Genomic DNA, 21,377 nt, shown 5'->3' with positions numbered 1-21,377 from the left:
ATCACTTTTCACAAACTTTCCATCTTCACTTCAAGCAAAGTCCTGTACTCTGTTTCTCTGGTAATGCTTCTCTCTGAAGTCTGGTGTTACGCACCAATAAAATCTAATGACACTGGTTTTAATACCCTGAACCCTGTGAGCTGCCAGGGAGTGTTCAACAGCAACAGAGAAATCATGGCTAACCTAGACTTCTTACATGGAGGTTTAAAAATACATGTGTGTTTTCATGTAAGAGAGAAAAGAGTGATTTGTATTGTTAGCTTCAAGTTTATTGTTCCAAAGTCAAGAATATCAACCTGAAAATCCTGGCAGAAGCATTCCCAATTCTTGGTTGTGGAATCAATAAGTGTATGAAAAGGCCATCTTGCTTGCAAGAGGAGACTGCCCTACATTGCATTTGATGTAGGAGCTGGCCTTGGGCAAAGGTACCATGCCTCTGGCACCTGGGTTCATACCTGTTGCTCCTGATTCAAGATTTTTTACTTTCAAGTATTCCAGGAATTAAGAAAGTCCATCCTTCTAACATCTGCAGTCAACGTGATGTAGTTAAACAGCAAAAATGTACTCTACATAAGCAATCCAGTGTTGCCTGTCTCAGAGCTAGCACTTGAATCAGGAGTTGGCCATAATACAAATATTGCAAATTATTTCTTCTAATATCACAGCTTTTGAATAATGTATTGCCATTGTAAAGATGCTAGTGAAAATGAATATGCCACCTACCACCTCTTTTTTCCTATCCTCCCTAGAAGTTGGCCTGGCAGCAGAATAACCTTCAACAGGAATAATATTATCTCTTCAAATGTAGCATGGAGTATCGGATGGTTAGTTCTGCAGAGCCCTTAAGACCCAGAGACATATTCAGTGTCATTATTAGTGAAGTATTATAGTTCTGAAATGCTCTTGATGAGGCAAACTCTCTAGGTTAACTCTACTGTGCATAATGACCAAAAGGAGAAAAACATGAAAGAGCAGTCAGAAGATTGAGGAATAGTGCATAAATAAATATATTTCACTAACTGCTTTCTTTTCTCCTGTTCAATTAGTGAAGCAAATACAAGATCACAATGTCTCCTGATGCTTGTGAAACTGAAAAAATCAATTAATAAAGTTACCTGAGGAGATACTACAATGCAAAGCTGTGAGACTTTTTTAGAAATCTTACACAATAAATTAGAAACTATTGCCAAAAAAGTATAATATTTTTCTTTCTCTTTTAACTCCATCCCCTTACTATGTTAATATTCTCCAACCTTTCATGATGGGATAACCATAATTTATTATCTTTCTTTTTTTTCCCTAAATGTAAGGAATATATTTGGGAAAGTCAAGAACAAAGACACTATGAGAAATAACAAGACTGAAAATGATCCACAGTTTTGCATTTTCCCTCTGTGTATCCTCTGACTTATCCCTTTCCTTTTAGTGCTCTTCATTTCTAAAATTGCTTGTGATTGTTCTATTACAGCTGCTTGCAGTATTTATCTTGTGTAGTTTGGTGTCATTTGCCTGCTTTGTCTGATTTTCACAATAGAAGTACATGTGCCACCATTAGAGAGGTAATCTTATGTCTGCTACACAGAGGTCTCATAAAAGACACATTTCAAAGACTTCCTATTTCAAAGATACCTAAAAGTATAAAGTAATTTCACATCTCCTGGCAGCTGCCAGGGATCACACAAGTCCATCAGGCTCACAGACTTTGTGAGGCACTCACTGAGTTTAGGCTGCCTCTGATTTACAGGCCATGATGACGTATGGCTGGCGCAGCTCCTACTGAGATCTGGGAAGAACTGAGCTGTTTCCTTGTGTTTCAGGACCAGGTGCTCTAAAATCTGGTTGGCTGTAAAGATACTTGCACAGATTTTCTTCACTGTGACGAGGCCAAAACACGCCATAAATGCAGGCATGTCATCGCCACGCATGCCCAACTTTGTCCACATATGCTTTGTGCCTAATATCTGAAAGTTTTACACTTGCATTTCTGCATTTTTTTCACTACATCAAGGCAAACTCTCTGTTGGCCAAAACATGGACTAGACAATTTTATAGACACAACTTAAGACAAATAAGTAATGTTTATTTTATGGTGTTAGTTAACTATTGTTTTATTGAGGGTGGTTAAGGTAAGATGTTAAGGTCACACATTCACATTCACAAATCTGCAGTTCTCTGACCATGAAAGGAAAAACAGATGGAATAAGAAAATATGAATTATAAACACAAATAACCTCTTGAGTTTTCCTATTCAGTGGTGCATAATCAATACAAATTCTTTTCAAAGCTGAATAATGTGTGACGCAGGAGCTATCTTTCTTTTCATGCTTCTTGACTACAGTATCATTATGTACCATAATTGGCTCTGTAAAAACCTATTAGGTTGAGAGAGAAGGTGTGAAATACAGAACCAAACCTGTTTCCTGCTAAAAAATATGTCTGCATCAAAATATTTTACCTTTACTTTAAAAAATACACATAACTGAAGAGATATATTCTGAGTGGAATGAAAACATGAGAAAGGAAGGAAAATGGCCAGAGCCACTGCCAAGCTGGACAGAGGAAGTTAAAGCTGATATCCCCTTTCCCTTCAGATCAGAATCTCTATAAGTACAGTTGTGAACTCGATGAGAAAACAGCACATTATCCTTGTGCCTTAGTTATCATGATCTTTTAAATGTCTTATTTCCAGAGAGGCTGGTTTAAAGATGTCGTATTTTATACAGCTGAATACCATATGATGAAACTTTTTCTATTATGTGCATCTTTTGCTTTCCTTTCCTTCCTCACCTGTCTTCATTCCATCCCCTTAGCTTCAGAAACTAAAACTTAACTAAGACCTTAATTTGTCAGTTCACTTTCTGCCGCAACAAAGCGCTGCAGAAGAGAGCTCTGGAAATAACTTTGGTGAGACATAGACCCAGGCTGGAAGCTCAGTGTGTGCAAGGTTTTCAGGAGAGGGAGCCTAAAGACTCAGTTCTGCAAATGGGCCCACACACATGGTATTTGAGCCATGATTATTACTCCTGTCTAAGCAGTGACCCCCTTTCTGTGGAACAACTTGCATGAGTGCAGACTTAGTGCTCTGATGGGAAAAAGTCTTTTGATATTTAATACAAGTGTAATGTGTCGGGATATAAAGGAAGTTTTTAATCATGATGGTTGGTTCTACATAATCCTCTGCAGGCTCCTGTGCAGCTGTCAGCCCAGCCTAATACTGGGGTGCAGCAAAGACACCGCACTCCAGCAGAAGCTTCTCAGAGCTTAGCCAGCAGCTCACCCCTTACATCCTTGCAGCCAGCCTGTGTTATTAGGGTAGAAAGAAATCCAAACATGACCATGGTCCCACAGAAAATGGGAGGACCATTCTCTGTCCCCTAAGAATGAGTGGGACTTTCTCTGTGCATGGGACTGACACAGGCTGTGCAGGTGGCATGATCATGTCTGACAATAACAAACCAAACCCTGGGAAAGGCTCTGTGCCCAGTGCTGTTTGGAGGAAAGCAGGCAGCCACACAGTGGTCTGCTTGGAAAGGGATCAAGTGCATCACTCCTGGGATGGGCTGCCTTGTACGTTGGTTAGACTCACATTTACTTCCTCCGCTTGTCTCTGCCCCAAGCAATGGACAGGAGGACTGGAGGATGTATCAGAGATGCAATACATTTAAACAAACTCATCAGAAATGACAGAAATTTTATAGGATGATTATTTAGCCAGCAGCACATTTTGGGTCTCATTCAGGACACCAGTGAGATGATTCTCCATTCTCAGCCATGCCTCTGTTGTGACACAGAGCACTGCCTTGCAGCATGGACACTGCACAAGTGTGGTCCAGAGTAGTGGGGGATTCACTGGTCCAACAATGGAGTGCTCCCTCCATAGCTCCCCACTGCCATTTCATTCCCTTCCTGGCACTCCTGGCAATCACACTCTCCCATTTCTTTTCTTTGATAGAGATCATCCTTTACATCAGGAATTGCTCCCATCATGATGCTCTGGCTTTTCCTGGTCTTATTTGGATTTATCTACAGTTTTTGCAATATTAGTTGTTGCTGATGCAGAAACTAAGAGTATCTGCAATTGAATTTGACAGAAAGGCACTCACTTACTAAACTGGGATCTGAGTCCAGACCAAATTATTGTTTCAAATGCTATGAAGGTCTGTCAGATCATTTCCTAGTCTGGATTCATGATGCTGACAACACAAGAGGCTATGGTGTGAGCAGAAATGGTAAATGTATTTATTGCAAATAGATTATTCAATGCATTGGCCCATTTTTCTGTTTGTGAATCATTTCTGATTTCTAATAATGTGTTCATAAGCATTCACCCACATGAATTATAGAATAATTGTCATCCTAAGGGAATTTTACAAACTATTCACATTTTACTAGTAATTATCAAGCAGTTCATTTAAGTTACATGCCATCCATTATGCTTCATCTTTGAGTGATGTAATCTTTTCTTAAAACAGAAGGCTAATAGAAGCAGACCTTTAGGGACAAGTAAACATTCAGAACATGCAAAAAAAACCCATGCTAGAAATAAAAAACCAACCATTATACAGATATATGAGGAAATCTCCTAAAAAGAGCTGAGCAACAATTTCTTTTTTTTTCTTTTTTTTTTTGGCTATTCTGACAGCCCTAGGCATAATTTCAGCTACTATGATGACAATTGTAATGTGAGTTGTTTTCTTTCTTTACTGACAGGTACCAGCAGTGCAGAAGTAAAGGAAAATCGAAACATCGGCAACCTGGAGGATCATCCAGTAGCATCTACTGACAGGGCAAGAGGGGGAACACCTAGCAGTAAGAGGAAAAGACCCTTAGAGGAAGGCAATAATGGCCATTTCTGCAAACTCCAGCTTATCTGGAAGAAAGTTTCATGGTCAGTGACACCAAAGAATGCTCTGGTTCAGCTACACGAACTTAAACCAGGATTACAATATAAAATGGTTTCCCAGACAGGTCCAGTGCATGCTCCAGTCTTTGCTGTCGCTGTGGAGGTAAATGGACTTACATTTGAAGGCACAGGCCCCACAAAAAAGAAAGCCAAAATGCGTGCCGCAGAGTTAGCTCTGAAGTCATTCGTTCAGTTCCCCAACGCCTGCCAAGCCCACTTCGCCATGGGAAACTGCATCAGCCCATCCACGGACTTCACTTCTGATCAGGCAGACTTTCCAGACACTCTGTTCAAGGAGTTCGAACCATCCACACACAGCGAGGACTTCTCAGTCTACAAGCCCGTCAATAACGAGCTGCTCTCCACCGCGTACCGACACGGGCGCTTACTGTGCCACACGCTGGACCTGATGGGCCACGCCAAGCCGGGCAAGCACAGGATGGCCAAAGCGGAGAGCGAGAAGAACCCGGTGGTGCTGCTCAATGAGCTGCGCTCGGGCCTGCGCTACGTCTGCCTCTCCGAGACAGTGGAGAAGCAGCACATCAAGAGCTTTGTGATGGCCGTGAGAGTGGACGGGAGAACATTTGAAGGCTCAGGACGTAGCAAGAAGCTGGCCAAGGGTCAAGCGGCGCAGGCGGCCTTGCAGGCCCTCTTTAACATTCGTCTGCCCAGCCACATTCCCAGCAGGAGCAAATGTCACCATTTGCCACAGGTGAGAGCTCCTGGGTAGCTGCCACCACGTTGAAGGAACTCTTCTGATGAGTGGGATTGGTATTGCCGTAGCTGTTATTGGTCTACCAGATGGTTCTTCTGATGTTGCAGCAAGTGTCATGCCACAAAAGAGCTCTTTCCCCATAAAAAGAGCCACAGGCAAAAGCTTGGAGATAGTACCCTGAAATTACTGGGTACAGTTTGGAGCTCATTCCACAGGAAGCATAGAGGAGAGGGCAAAATATAAGGAGAAATACCAACATTTCACTTTGCTAGAGAAAATGGTGCATTGACACAGGCAGAAAATAGGTCATTCTGTGGTACTGCATCTTTCTTTACAGAGAGGAGCCCATATATAAAGAGATGCTCCTCCTTTTAGGTTAATTTTTGATGAGAACCATGCCATTCAGAGGAGACATCAGTGCTAAGGAATATGCCTGTGTCAGAGCAATTCTGCCACTGGAAAAGGGAAAGATTTTTGTTTATTATGAGCTTACTATTGGGGGTGATTTTGGTTGGTTGGTTGGTTTGATTTGAAGGCTTGGGGTTTTTTGGTTTGTTTTTTGTTTTCAGATATGCCTCCAACAGTACAATGGATACTGAAAGCTTTGAATTTTTCCTGGAACAAATGTAGAGATTATTGTTGTATTCATATAGAAAATATAGATCTGAGGTGCATACTTAGCACATCAAAATTTCGTAGTTGGTCATAGGCCAAAGGCTATCTTAGCATTACTCAGATGTGTCCATTTTCTTAGTTCAAAGGAAGTCAGGATTTGCAGACACTGGGAAGCATTAATGGGTTCAAGTGATTTATTGATTTATTTGCGGTATCAGAAAAGGTTTGATTCACCAGCACCAGGAGGTGATCTACAGCTACAAAGCTCCCTTTATGAAGGGAGCTGTTAATGTCCAGGATTTAATGCAAAGCACTAGGAGCACTAAGAGTCATTGTGCTGTTGGCTTGCTGTGAGACCCTAGGCAAGCCATTTAAATTCAGTGTGCCTGTAATAAAAATGAGCATATTATATGAAAGAACACTTCAAGATCCTTAAGTAGTGTGTAAATGCAAATTATGAGTAGCAATTCTCATTAACATTAGTAAAGATGGTCATTATATGTTCAAGGAGTTTGATAGCAGATTAATCCTTTAGGTAACATGATTGCCTGCAGGACCCAGGAATTATATTTGGTGACCCAGAAGTTTCCTGTCTATGTTTCCAAAAAGGAAACATTGCAAATGTGAGAATTTCTAAAATACTTCATAATCCTCCACCTTTCTTTTAATTCCAGTTTACAAACTCCATGAACCTGTGAGATAATAACATAGTTCAATAATAGCAGTGATCTTCACAAAGTGCTTTGCAGGCATTTTGGAAACCTTAGCCAAGATGGCAGTTTCACCTTTCCAGTGGTCCTTCAAAGTACACATAGTTTTAAATGAGATACCCCTAGTGTTTCCTACCCAAATTAATTCTGGTTATAAGCAATCCCATTCTGCTGGTTGCTTTGTTGCCCCCAGTGAACTTTGCTGGGTGTGTCAGCAGGTAAATACATGTATTTATTGACCTCTGGTTTGTCATGTTCTGAAACTGCACCACAAGGATCATTGCCTCAGTTCCTGAGCTCTCTGAAATATTCCCTGGTTTCTTGGCTTCATCCTGACCTTCTGCCTGAATATCACATTTTACTTCAGTCTCCAACTGTTCATTAAGTGACATATTCTCCAGTGTATGTTCCCTTTTTAATGTCCTTTTCTCCTTTCTGTAGACTGCTGCCCTCCTTATCTTCTTCCCTTCACTGTTCTGGAAGTATAAATGTCAGTGAAAAGGTGTCACTGAACTTTCTCTGTCAGTATTTTTTGAGTGGTTATGCATTGTCCCAACTAGAAGATTACTTTTAATGCCAGCATTCAGCACATTAATTGAGAGATAAGCCTCAACACTGATTTCTGCTGACCTCCTTACAAGCTGCTCTCATCAACAGATATAGCAGCTGTGACACAAAACCTGAGTTTGTGTTACTCGCTAAGTCATAATTCAAATTCCACAGAAACCAACAGACATACTTAGTGCACTGACTTCAGCTTAAGCATTAAATCCAGAAGCATCTTTTCTAGTTCTCACTGTGTTATGCAATACCTCATCAAATGACTGCCTTTGCTCACTGCCTCAGTCAGCCCATCTGGTGTTTGGTCAGTCGAAGCAGTGTAACCATACTGGGGAGAGTGCAGCTCTCAGTATCTGTGGTCAGAGGAAGCTGCTCCAAGCGCTGTTTCAGCTCCTTCTTGTTTCCCTGATCTTGTGGGAACCACATTTTCAAAGACATGCTTCAAGCCAAGTTTTCAAAACTGTTCCTACTTAGTAGTCTTTGTTTCTGTCCATCCATAAGTGTTTAAAAGCAGGAGAGGATCCTGGAACCCAAATAGCTTGGGAGTAGAATTTAAAATATTAGGAGGGATTGATTTCTTCACAGAATAAGGAGCAACTATTGTCCTATACAACCATTCACTCTTTTCATGTGCTTCATTTTATTTGTTAGAATATCAAACAGTTAATTCATTGGCAGTGGGGACAGGCAAACAAGATCAGCTGTCAGAGTTTCACCCCTATTTTGAGTATTTTGTATAATCCAGGAGTGTTTATCTCAGTTTATCTCTGTTTATCCTTTACAAAGAGTATTCCAACTTTTCATGTCTGTGCTCCTGTTCCCCTTGCTATTATCAGGGGTGTTAGGAGGCTACAATTTGCCTTTTTGTGGTTACAGCCTGACTAGAAACAGGAAATAGCCAAAAATCATGTAACACCAGTAGTCCAGTTATCCTGAAATTTTGTATTTCACAATGTCCAAGAAATTTTCAAAAAAAGCAGTTGTACTTAAGTGCTGGGCCTCCAAAACATTGACATTCCTGCCTTGCTCATCAGTGCTCCCACGGACCTGGTGTCCCTCAGCCTGGGCCTTGGGTGTGCCGTTGGATGGACAGACACTTTTCTGCTGACTAAAGGAAATTCAATGTAAAACATCAAAAGAGGCACAGGAAGAGGAACTACCTAAAGGAGGGTATATCCAGGTGGGGGTTGGCCTCTACTCCCAAGCATCCAGTGACAGGACAAGAGGATGTGGTCTCAAGCTGTGCCAGGTTGGTTCTGGTTGGACATCAGGAAGAATTTCTTCCCTGACAGGGTGGTTAAGCATTGGAGTGGACTGCTGAGGGACGTGGTGGAGTCACCAACCCTGGAAGTGTTCAAGAAATGATGTGGCCCTTAATAATGTTGTTTAGTTGGCATGGTGATGTTCAGTCAAAGGTTGGACTTGATGATTTTGGAAATCTTTTCCAACCTTAACGATTCTGTGACTTTGTGATTCTGTATCATCCAGTTTGTCTGGAGAGGTGCTGTCTGCACAGGAGGCTTCCTGAACCACCAGGAAATGCACAGCATGGATGTAAACCCCTGTCATCTTGATCTCTTCTAATTCAGGTGAAACAAAGGGCTACAAGAATAGCAAAGCCAGAAATAGATAAACTCCCTGGATCATCTTCAATCCAACTTGCTTCTTCAGCTGCCTCTCACCATGAAAACACTTATGAAAACACACCCTGAAATTCTGAGCACTTTACAATGCCAGAGCTTTCTTAAAAGAACATTGCTGTGCCTCTGACTTGTTTCCTGTGATTGCTGCACAATGTGTTTGGGCTAACTGCAAAACACAAAAGGTAAACAAAAGCATCTCACAATTTACACCAGGAAAAAAAATTAATAATTTAAAGCCAAGATAACTGAGATTATGCCTTCTTTACTGCCATCAGCAGTGCAATAATCCACTTCTGTGAGTCTCATACAGGTACAATAGTGGCTGGGAGACCTGTACACTTGCCTGTGTATAGGATGAAGAGAAGGTAGCTGAGATAACCCAAGAACCACCTGAAATGGTCACAACATTTGCCCATCAATCTGCCAGTTCTTCCTCAACCAGATGTTTGATCTGTGCTAGGCACTGAAGTGCAAGATAAATACTATTGATGGTCAGAGACTGGGCACACAATGTTGATCAGAGTAGCAAAGATAGGAGCCTGGAGATCTGTTAAACCCATGGCAGAGGTAAAGTGAATCAGGAGAATGGAAATTACAACTCTTCACTGCACCTTGTATAAGGCACTAAATATTACTCCTTGTTTCCTGGCATACTTGGTCTGAACTCATATTCTCCATCAAATAAAATGTAATTTCTTCAATTATCAGCTTTCATGGAAGTCTGACAATTGTTTCTTCCCACTTTGTAAGCTCATGTTCTTACATTCCAATGCAGGAGGCAACATCAGAGGGTGCTTACCTAACCAGCCCTAATGAGTGCAGCGGTAGAAATTCATCCATCCCAGGCTTTCCAAGTGCAGTGTGTTCAGTTCAGGAGATCAAGGTGGCCTCCAGCTGCATCTGACCAACTGGCAATTGTTTTTCTAATCTTGTAGTCCTTCTAACCTGTCTTAGTCTAAATGGCATTTTTACTGCTGTAGAACAATACCATTAGTACTGCCATAACAAATTAGTAAAAGAGGAGTACTTGGATTTCAAATGGACCTAAATTAGAAAAGAATAGGTGTGAAAATCGCATTCACTCTGCTTTGAAATGGCTTAATGCTGCTGTTGCTGGTTCACATCCAGAGCCTCCAGAGCAGTGGTTGTCTATTTATTTTAACAAAACCTCGTTGTGTTTTGTGTGTGTGTCATCAAAAATAAGCAGGGTTTCTCTCTTTGGCAAATACAGCTAACCTTTTGGATCCAGTTAAATCCCCTATTTGCCAAAAGCTTCATTTGCAGGCTAAAGCAACCTCAATCCTAGATTGCAGTGATTCTTTACTTTGAGCAGGTCAAGGATTCCTGCCAGTTAACTTCAGTGTCACCTTGGTGAGAAGGTGGCATCATCATGGGAAGAGCAACCACCATGTCAGGGAAAGCCACATAACCCACACCTCTCATCCTCTTCCCTCCAGAAACTTGTTTCCCTGTGTTGTGAAACTGGTTCATTTTCATGCAGTGTCAGTTGTTTCTGCCTTCTTAACTTTATTTCTCTCACTATCCTCGTTCGCCAACTCCCTGGCAACTGTGGTCTCTCGCCTGTGTCGCAGTTAAGCCAGGGCTGAGGTTGGCAGTGATATATTTGACTCCAGTGTAAAGAGCAGCAGCACATGGGGTAGGCACTGAGCTTTGAGAAGCTGTTCCAGCAGGTTTCTGTGAAAAGCTTTGTCTGGTCAACCAAGCAGGTACATTGTTTTATAACCTAGTCTGTTTTCTCCTGCACAAGGAGAAACAGCTGATAGGTGTGCGTAGCTCCTGACAGGGGGATGCAAGAAAGAGAAATGGTGGGGACCAGAGAGATGCCTCTGCAATGCAAATAACATTTGATTTTCAACCATCTATTTCTTACTCTGTAGGTGGGGAAAGTTTATAATCAGAGCTACAGGCAATCAAGAAATTTATAGAATTACAGTTTTTTTAAGCAAAACAATGGCAAAAGAATCAATTTAGCGGCACAGCATTAGTTTACTGGATACTGTTATTATTATCTTGGCTGCCAATTAGACTGTAGTCACTTTTAGGCTCACAGTTGAGGAACCAGGACCACCTCTCACCCTTCATATAAGTCCAATATAAAAGATTATAATAATCCCCTTCTTGAGTCTCAGATGAAGAAATTACTTTGGTTTAATGTATATAATCCATGCAAGATCAAATGGAGATGCAGAATGGCTACCTACGTGGAATTACAGGAAACAAATTAACAGGGTAGAAAGGACTCTGGTCACTCGCTCTCATAGCATCAGCACATATATGTGGACGCATTAAGGGGTTTGCACATGAAAACCAGTCATCACTGCAAAAAACCAGACTACATTGCATCAGCTGAGCTCCAAGAATGCTGCAGTTCCCTGCCGCAGAAAGAAGTTGGTGTATCCGTTTCCACACTCCCTGCCTCTCTCTTTTGCTCCTCAGTTGCAGTTCTGTGTAACTCCCAGCCATAGATAACTCCAATCCCCAAACGATTCCCCTGCACTCGTCTTTAAGTCCTATGTGATATAGAGCATGCTCAGGGCTTTCAGAGCATTAGGTATGCTAAACAAAACTCCTAATGGAGATGTTAAATTCTAAATGTACCACTCACCTAATTAATAATACTTAGAAGAACTGCAATAATCGTGGTAATTAGTTAATGAATAGCCAATCTTAATTTACAGAAGTGAAAAAATAATTGTAATATCTTCAAGGAAAAAAATCTATAAGGCTGAAAGGTATTTTTCTACATTATTTAAGTTTATAAGCAATCCAAAACTCTTCTTCCTCTGAAAAGAAAGGAAAATCAAAATTATCTAATTTTTCCTTATAAAGACTGTAAGAGTCCATGGTGATTACAGTTCATTTAGAGTAGGGTAAATCTGATTTAACCATCTAACTTGGCTGCTGGGTGCTCTTTTAGCTCTTTATTAGTTGAAAATACTTCATACCATCCATGCATCCACAGGAACAGTGTTTGATTTCTTCCCTTCAGATTCTAGATTGCTTATTAAACGTGGCTAGTGAGACACAGCGTGGACTCTGCTGACTTGTGCTGTTCACCTCAATAAACCAGCTTTGTCTATCTGTGAAGCTGATGATGTGGATCTGATTTGTGAAGAATTATTATTTGTGTGACCCATTAGGGTGAGACAGTTTGTGCAGAATGATTAGGGCTCCAGCAACCAGCAGACCTAGTTAGTGCATGAAAGCTGAATCCCAGTCTGGTGTCATCCAGACATAAAACCTTCTTCTAAACCAGACACTCTCGCAGCTGTCAGAGTTGCTTCTGTTGTTTTCTGGCTTTGGAAGTGAGCTAGGGACACTTCAAAAAGCTCCCGGCAAGCTGGACCTCGTTAAAGCTCCCACTTAATCTTGGACTTGCATCCTGATTTTGTTTATAATGCTCCATTATTACCTACTAAATACAAGCCATGATCATTCTGCTCTGCTAAATGGAGCTGTAATACAAGAGCCCGGAGTGAATTTTTCTTTGGTTGACTTCCATGAAAAGCGTTTTGTGTTTGAGCTGGAGTGTTACAGTCATGCCAAAACCACATTCTTTATCTATTTTTATCTGTAGTCGCATCTAGGAAGCCTTAATTATTCCAGCAGATTTTTCCTTCAATGTACAGAGTACCAGAAGCAAGCTCCTAGCATTTATTCTACGACGACTACCTCCCTCTTGTGGTCCTTGTGCCAGCCCTGTGGCAGGCAGATCATCATCAAGTGAGGGGAAATCTAACAACACAAAATGCCAACACACGTTGGAGGGCAGTGGTCCAGAGCCTCCCAGTGATGCTGCTGGGAATCCCAGTGCCACATGCGGCAGAGGGACCACTCCCTTCCACTGAAGAGGGAACATCTCTGCCCACTTTATTTTTCTTGCAAGTGTTAGCCTTTAAATAGTGAATTTGTGTAGTAGTCATGGAAAAAACCAACATTTTTCCTGCCCCTTTATCTCAGCTAAAATGTCCATGCATACTGCATTGTGAAAGGATTATGTACGTACACACACACACAAAATAGTATGCGGGTCATAAAATTCAATAGGGGAAATGTTTTCAGGGCTTAATCTTAGGATTGTTGAGAAGTAATGGACAGAACAGATTTTGGACTTGTTATACTGCATGTAAAATGTGATTCATGTGTTTAGACATTTATACAACCAGAGAGAAGTGGCTCAGGTTCTTTGAGATAGTAAAATCCTTCGTTGTTTACAAAGTGCTTTCTTTATATGAACATTTTACAAGTGAGTTTGGATTTTTAGTGGGAGCAAAATTTTAGAGCAAGAGTGTTGGTTTTTTTCTCTTTGCACATACATGATGCATGATGTGAACTTTTGTTAAGATAAAATATTTTTACAAACTTCTGAGAAATAGAAATGGGAGATACATACAAGTAATCACTGGGATAGTGGGTAAATTATTCACCTTTTTTATCACATTTTATTCAATCAAAGCAATCTGCATTGTCTATGTCTCATGATACCCCTTCTTAGACTGTATTCGAAGACACATAAAATATTAATGCATCCATTAAACTTTTCTCCTCTACCTTTAATACTGCAATATTATTGTGTTTAGACAAGTTCATGTTGCTTTTTCATCCTGTCCAGTTTTCTAATTGTCAGAGTCTACTTCCAAGCGAGCTGTTATTTCCTATTTGTCTTCTGAGCCGGAGTAGACATTTGATATGAAAATACCTAAGCATGATTGCTCTTAACCTACTTGTCATCACATCTGCTGCAGACACCAGCCTCACAATCAGACCTGAATTCAGACGATGGTACCTTAAAATCAATGCTAAAATAAGATGTCATCCAAATGAGCCCATGCTACTGAAGCCATGCTAATTTGCAATTCCTTTTGTGCTGTCTCTTCTTGCTCTCTTTACCCAGTTCATCTTTAAAAACTAAAGGTGGAAAGAGTACATTCCCTGAGCAAACAGTCAATTAACAAAATGAATATGGTTTGGTTTGGTCAGAAAAATAGTCTAAGCATCCCTTGATTTTTAAGTTTTCTGTTCTTGTTGACTTCTCTTCTTATTGAGTTCCTATTTTTAGGCTATCTTCTATGAACTGGGCACTAATGCTCACAGAAGTAATTGTAATCAACTCCTTTCCCTCTTATGTGGGTCATTGCTTTAATAGGTTAAACACAAGGAATAATGTGTGTCCCCAAGGTCTGGTGGGGAGAGTGGAGACAGCTACACTGCCTTCATTTCTTGTTTGGTAATTAGTTCTTATCCAAATCAACTTTGCCCTATACTTTTAAGGAATAATCCTCACAGGAATATTGAAGAACAAACTCATTACTCCTGAATTCCCTTTTTGTCTTCTACTCTCCTTGAAATACACACAAGTCATTCTAACCCCCGGTGCCTAATGACCCTTGTACACCCATCATATGGAGAACAGCTCAGAACAGCACCACAAAGATACTGTTAGGGCTTAGTTTTCCTGGTCTTTGCACAGAAGGAGTGTCCAAGAGAGTAGAAATGCTTGTTTAATCCTGACCCAGCTGCACAGAAACCCCCTGCAAACCAAGCTAGTGGCCATCAACATGAAGCAGACAAAAAAAACTAGCTAGAAAAAAGTAGGGAGCAGTGGTTGGTAACACAGCAGTCAAGTTTCCTGAAGGTTTATGGTTATGGCAGCAGTGAGGGGCAGATGTGCTGATTGATGCACACTACAGGACACAAATCAGAGACACACTGAAGTTTTTGTGTCTGAGTATCAGCAATTTGCACAAAAAGGGAAATATATCACATAGCTGTTAAAATTGTGGTCTGAGCCAAAAGTTAGCAGGCACCACTTGGAAAGCAGCATGAAAATAGTGTCCTATAATAATGTTTATAGCTGCTCATAGCACAATCACATGGAGGGAAGAGGAATTGCCCATGAGGGTCACCAGTCCGGAAAACACCTTCAGAGATGCTAAAGGTAGTTATCAGCTCTTACCCAAGAAAACCAAAAAAAGCCATGGCACATTAATTCCTATGGATCCTATGGATTACTGACTTGCAACTCAGCCCAAGGGTTTTGCAATTCCCAGCAAGGACTAACAACACATTAAAACACTGTCATATTTTGCTGCCTTTTGTGGCATTGCATGTTCTTCCTTCAGTGCTCAATTTAATCCAATCAGGACTTTTTCCTATATGGAGTTACATGGACATTACCAGAACAGGGGGCATGAGTTATTGACACAAAGATATCTTTGTCCATTCTGTGCCTGACTTCTTCAAAAAATGCGCCTTCAGTGCTGCAGCACATTCCTGCTGTTCATAATTCATACACATCTGTCTGTCTCTCTGATGGTTTGGGCATGGCCTAAACCATCAACATTTACTCTGGCAAGTGTCTCAGCATGGCTGGAGGACTCTGTGGTCTGTATTTGCCCTTCTACCTGGTGCTGGCTACTAATTAGAGAAGACAGCAAGAAATTTTAAAATTTATTTATCTGCTAAATAAACTATTTTACTCAAATTCACAAAAAATCTGAAAAACAAAGCCACAAAGTATTGCCATATGAACTGTCAAGTAGAAGTTATTTTTCCCTTCCTTTTTTTTTATTTAAATGTATGAGATTTTTTGTTACAATCATAATACTACTGATAGGAGATGCCCTCTGCCTTTCCAGAGCAAGAGCCTTCAGCTGCATATTTTATATTTTGACTTTGAGAGAGATCAAAGTACAAGAGGGATAGGCTACTGCTGTCACCATGCTCTGGAGAACACTGATGGGAAGAAATTATTAGCATTCCCCAAAACACTGACAAGCTACAGTGCATAGATTTTCCTTTTAAATTCTATATTCATTTAAAAAAAAAAAGAAAAAAAAGTAGCAAGACTCAAATTTACTAGTCTTTGATATAGATATTTGGAAATTTTTCCCTCTACAAATAGGCAGGAGCCTAAATTTCTATCTTTGCCTGCATCTCTTCTTGGACATTTGTGAACTTAGAGAGATCTTAAGTCCTCCTCTCTCCAAAAGAAAAAAAGTTTTTAAATAGCATTCTCCTTTATATAACAAAAATCAAGCAAGCAAGCCAAAGTAGATAGTCCTTACAGGCAGATTAACATCCTTGCCATGAAACAAAGCTAGAATCTAGCAGATATCTGAGCAAAGCTTCCCTGTGGCAGACCAGGAGCAACTTGTGCAAATCCAAGGGATCTGTTGGGGAGCCCTTGATAACAATAGGTCACCAGATAAACACCAACGAGGCTGAACTGAACAGGGGCAGAGAAGGAAACATTGCGAAGACAAGCTGGGGGGGGAAAAAAACATGCTTCCAGGCTGCCTTTGACTGAAATTGAACCAAACAAACTAAACACTCCTACTGTAGTGGTTAGCAGCAGTTGGGTTTTTCTTCACCCTTTCAAACCGTGAAGATGCCAGCAGGGGGATCAGCACAGGCCACTTGCCGCTCCTAGGCAGTGATATGTAGTGTGCAGGAGTAGGGCTGCTCCCAGCTGCAGATATGAGGGCACTGGCTAGAGTCAGGAATAGAAGCTTAAAGTACAAAAATCACTCTGTTGAGAACCTGGGAACAGTTTTTATGGAGTGAGGGGTGGAATTGACCCCCTTGGTGAAAATCAGACAAAACCCACAAGTCTGGGAAGGAAACTGTTGGAGTTACATCACAGTCTTTAAGTGAAATCCTTGCAAAGGCACGCATAGGGAATGCTTTACAGTAATTTGAGCTGCGTTTCGATACCTATGCCACGTACTGTATTCTGGGAGCCTATTTTTTTGCACATATACTTACTACCATTACAAATATTAAAAGTCCTTTTTGTGGCTGGGAAATTATGGTGAATAACTGAACCAACATAAACTAAATTTTCTCTGATCTACATTAGCATGAAGCCACAAAACAATGTGGGAAGATAATACTTTTATTCCATATTCCCACAGGCATAAACGGGAGCAGAATTTCAACCTATGGAATTACAGCAAATAAAACTTACCCTGAAATATGTTGCAGCAGTTTCTCATTCCATCATGCAGCTGATAAATAGCTAATCTCCAGTTCAGGCCACTCTATTTAAATAAGCCCACTAAAAAGTTTAGCTATCTCTGACTGAACTACTTCAGCTGAATATCCTTAGTTCACTGCTTCTGGCTTCTATTAAATGCAATGCAGATAAATTCTGTTTTCTACTAGTATTTGTTTCTCTCTTGACACAGCTGGTATCAGGTCCCACTAAAAGCTTTCAGACTGGAAGAAAAATCTGAAAAATATGTTATTTAGTAAGCATAACTAAGCAACTCTAATACTAGGAGGACAGAGGAGTTCTTCTGTGTTAGCTGTTAACAAATACACTGCTCTCCACGGGCAGCCTCACCCCCACCATTAAAACTGGTGATTTTGCAGAGCTGTGACCAAAAAGGAAAAAAGGGACCTCATCTTTCCCTGAAGCACAGCTGACAAGCAAGAGCTGTGAGACACCCTCGATTTGCTGTGTATTCTGCTTACCTGCTCCTCTGCTGTGGGAGCTGCCTCTTTCCCTGCTGGTGTCGGGCTGAGATCTGGCTGCAGGCAGGGAGTGGGCAGCTCTGCCCCTGCCAGGGCACATCTCCCATGGCACAGGCTCACATGTGTCTCCCTAAGTACTCAGCCTTATTTCCCCTTCCTAGCTCTGACTGTCCCGTTGATGGTTTCTGTTTTCTGACACTTCCCACTATCAGAAGTGATCTCCTCTCTCCCAGCACACCCCATCCAGGCAGGAGCAGGCTGGAGCTGGAAGGAAGCAGCTGTGAGAACAATTCAGTGCGATTTTAGGTTAAATGTTAGCTGCCCCGTCCTTGTGATAATCGCTGGCATTAGAGCACATTAACACAATTGCACTTGCTGCAAATTAACAGCGATCGGTGCAGAGGCACAATATCAAGTGCAATAATAATACACACGTATGAAAAGCAACATGATCACCACCTAATTAATTAATAACTGGTTACTGATTAAAAGGGGAGCATTTGGAGCTAAACGTGTCCTTGACAACACTAACAGGATTGGTTTAGCACTGATTGTATTTTCCAATAAGACACATAAGTGCAAATAATTGCTTCCACTATATCATGGAATTAGTTCCCTGACAGTTCAGCTGATTACTTCAAGGTTTTATCTGTGTTTCGTAGCTGCAAGATCAGCTACCATTTTGCACCTTACCAGCTGGTAGCGAAACACTCTTCTGTTTACATGTATTGCATGTAATGTAGCAGGAGAAGCAGAATCAATACTGTAGATATATACAGTACCTGCATCACAAAGGTTACCACACTCAGAAAATAGCTGATGAAAACTTGAGGTAATGAGCTGAAACATCCTGCATGTAATTCTTAGCAGCACTAAAAATAATAATATAACTTTGCCTGACACGGGTAATCCTCCGCAGACTGAGGGAAGCATAATTTTTTTCTGGAAGGGAGTTTTGTGGTCCACTGAGGGTTTGAGTGAGATATGGGATATACCTTATAAGTGAGGAGTGGCTCGTAACTCAGGAGAGGTGGAACCTAAATGAAGTCACAGAGGTCATTCTTATTTTATCACTGGGGAAAATGTGCCCTGTATATCACAGCTTTTTCATACATTTAGTTAGTGGGATAATTCTAGGTACAACAAAATGTTCATGGTTTTTTGTCTTGTATTTCATGAACAGAAAGCTTTTAAAACAACTAAAAAAAACAACTGCAGAGGGACCATTTGCCCTGCAAGTCCAAAGTTAGGCTTCTTTACATAAGTTTAATGAAATACATGGGAACTCTGTGGTTTGTTTAGGGTATGGGGCTATCAGTTAAATATTTTTGCACATTTTTCCATACATTTTTTGCATCTGCTGCAGTGCAGAATCTAGAAGGGCCAATGAAACAATCAGAGAAGTGTGCCCATCTTTTTATCTCCCTTCATTATAGCAGTTATTCATATGATGTGAATATTTCTGCAGAAAAGATTTCTGTGCATGTTTTCAGGCTGCTTTCCTAACAAAATTAGCTTTTTATGATCAGCCCTCTGCTGCTCTTAGCAATCCTTGAGACTGTTCAACCGTATTTGATAGTATAAGATATCTTAAGGCATTCAATAATCCATACAGGTTAAAAATAGGGACTTCAAAGGAGCAGGAGCAACCCAAACTGGTCCTGCACAGGGGCCGATGCAATCACCCCCAAGGCAGCAGCAAGCAAGCCAGGCAGCATGTTGACAAGACACACCAAGACATTATGGTGTTTCCATTTCCTCCTGTTTCTTCTCTTCTTAGTGCAGGGGGCCTGTGCACCCTCTTTTTTAGAGGTATGAGTCAATTTGAGCCTGAAAAATCACAGAGGGTGGTGGGTTCCTGGTAGATGGAGAGGTTGAGCCCATGTGTTGGTCTGTGACAAAACCTGAAAGTGCAAATATGAGGGCAGCCATGTCAGTGCTTGCTTGGTGGAGCCAAGGGAGCAGGCAAAAAATAAACAACATTGTTTCTTTTATTTGTACCTATACCTGTTTGTATATATATATACCTATTTGTACCTGTACGTATTTGTAGGTAACCCAAAAGTGATCATCAGAGTTTAAATGTATTGTAGTAACAGCTGTGAACAATTTCACTGTTTCTCAGTGCAGTGTGTTGCCTGTTCAAAAGACTGTCAGTAATCCTAACAAAGCTATTTCTCCTTCTCTCAGACTGTAAGATAGACACAGAATGGTTGCATTATCCTTTTTCTCTAACATACCTAGTTCTGATTGCTGACAGGCTTTATTAGCAAGAAGCAGAAAGGTTGAGAAATGGTTGATTAGAGGTTCAGCTGTAAACTGGAAATATCCTAAGTCAGATGTCCGTTGATGAATCTGCTGTGGTACATTTGTTATAGGATAGATGGGGCAGGTGCTAAAATCCTTATTTAGCAAAATTGAAGCCGATCAATGTTGACACTGGATTAAACAGGAGTATTTGTTTCATTTGGCAGCTGCAAAGAGGGTTGGACTTTGTTAGAGACAGGGGGCAGTCCACAATGCATCTGTGGGGTTATGAGCCATGTATCATGAGATGAATGAGCCACTGTTAGGAGGAAGCTGAGTGGGTGCGTGCTTTTGGGTGGGATAGACTTAATTTTCTTCATAGCAGCTTGTATGGTGCTGTGTTTTGAATTTGTGAACAAAAGAGTGTTGACAATACACCAATGTCTTACCTGTGGCTAGGCAAGACTTACACAGCATCAAGGCTTCTCTGCTTCTCACCAGGGTAATCCCATAACAGTAGCATGGGGACACAGCTGTGGGAGGTATGTAAAGTCACCATTTATAAATCTACATTGGCATGCTGGCTTCACTGAAGCCAATGGGAAAATTCTGTTCGGTGCAGGTTCCATGTTAGAAAACCACACTTAGGAAATATTTGTACAAGAAAATGCTGAGATAGTGCAACTTAAAATCCACATTGATGGCTGTTCTCAGAAAGCTGCCTGGTTGCCATTCATACTTTGAGGGGCTAATCAATAAAGCATAATTATCTCCTCTGTTTATAGGGTGATGCTTGTTCTCAGTTTGAATCGAGAACTATTGAAAGAGCGTATGAAGAAGACCTGAATGTGTGTGTCAGGATCAATTCAGAGTTTAAATTGCTTATAATGGCTTTTTTATGTCAATGCAGATATCTCTGAGTGGCCTAAAGAGAGGGTGACAAAAAAAGTAACTGTGTCACCAGCTAGTTTTGCTTTTTTTAATTTAAAGGGATATTGTCAACAGGAAACCTAGGCACAGAACTTAGTGTAGCTCTAAATACAACACTTTGCATCTTGGTGATGCAGCTTGTGATTGTTTTATTTATTCTAGCTTTCTTTTCTCCCAGGTTGCTTTTGGAAGATTCAAATTAAAAAAAAAAAAGAAAGAAAGAAGAAAAAAGAAAAAAGAAAAGAAAATAAAAATGATCACTAATTATGGAATTTGTTGAAAGTATGAAGTTGGTTGTAAAAGGTTTTCATAAATAGGATCTCAGAACAGCACAGGTCCTCTAGTCCAGTCCCTGCTCAAGCAGGACCAGCTACAGCCAGCTGACCACTTGTGGTTTTGAGTATGACAACAGGTGGAGACTCCAAAACTTCTCTGTACAGCCTTCTTGCATTCAGATTGAATCTAAGGTTTTCATTTGTGCCCATTGCCTCTTGTCCTGTCACTGGGCACTACCAAGAAAAGTCTGGCTCTCTTGTCTTCATTCCCTCCTGTCA

General features: G+C 40.8%; 1 protein-coding gene across 2 annotated transcripts in view; it reads left to right on the top strand.

Annotated features, from left to right (window-relative positions):
• Positions 1–21,377, top strand: part of ADARB2 (adenosine deaminase RNA specific B2 (inactive)) — a 306,651-nt gene that overhangs the window by 200,706 nt on the left and 84,568 nt on the right. For both annotated transcript variants that reach the window (XM_039549516.1, XM_039549515.1), the window contains exon 3: positions 4,711–5,615. In XM_039549516.1, coding sequence (XP_039405450.1) covers positions 4,711–5,615 — 905 coding nt within the window. The remainder of the gene's footprint in view (positions 1–4,710; positions 5,616–21,377) is intronic.

The sequence above is a fragment of the Corvus cornix genome, chromosome 2 (genome assembly GCF_000738735.6).
Source record: "Corvus cornix cornix isolate S_Up_H32 chromosome 2, ASM73873v5, whole genome shotgun sequence".
Taxonomy (NCBI): Eukaryota; Metazoa; Chordata; class Aves; order Passeriformes; family Corvidae; genus Corvus; species Corvus cornix.
Note: the sequence above shows the minus strand (reverse complement) of the source record. Positions and strands in the feature narration are given on the sequence as shown.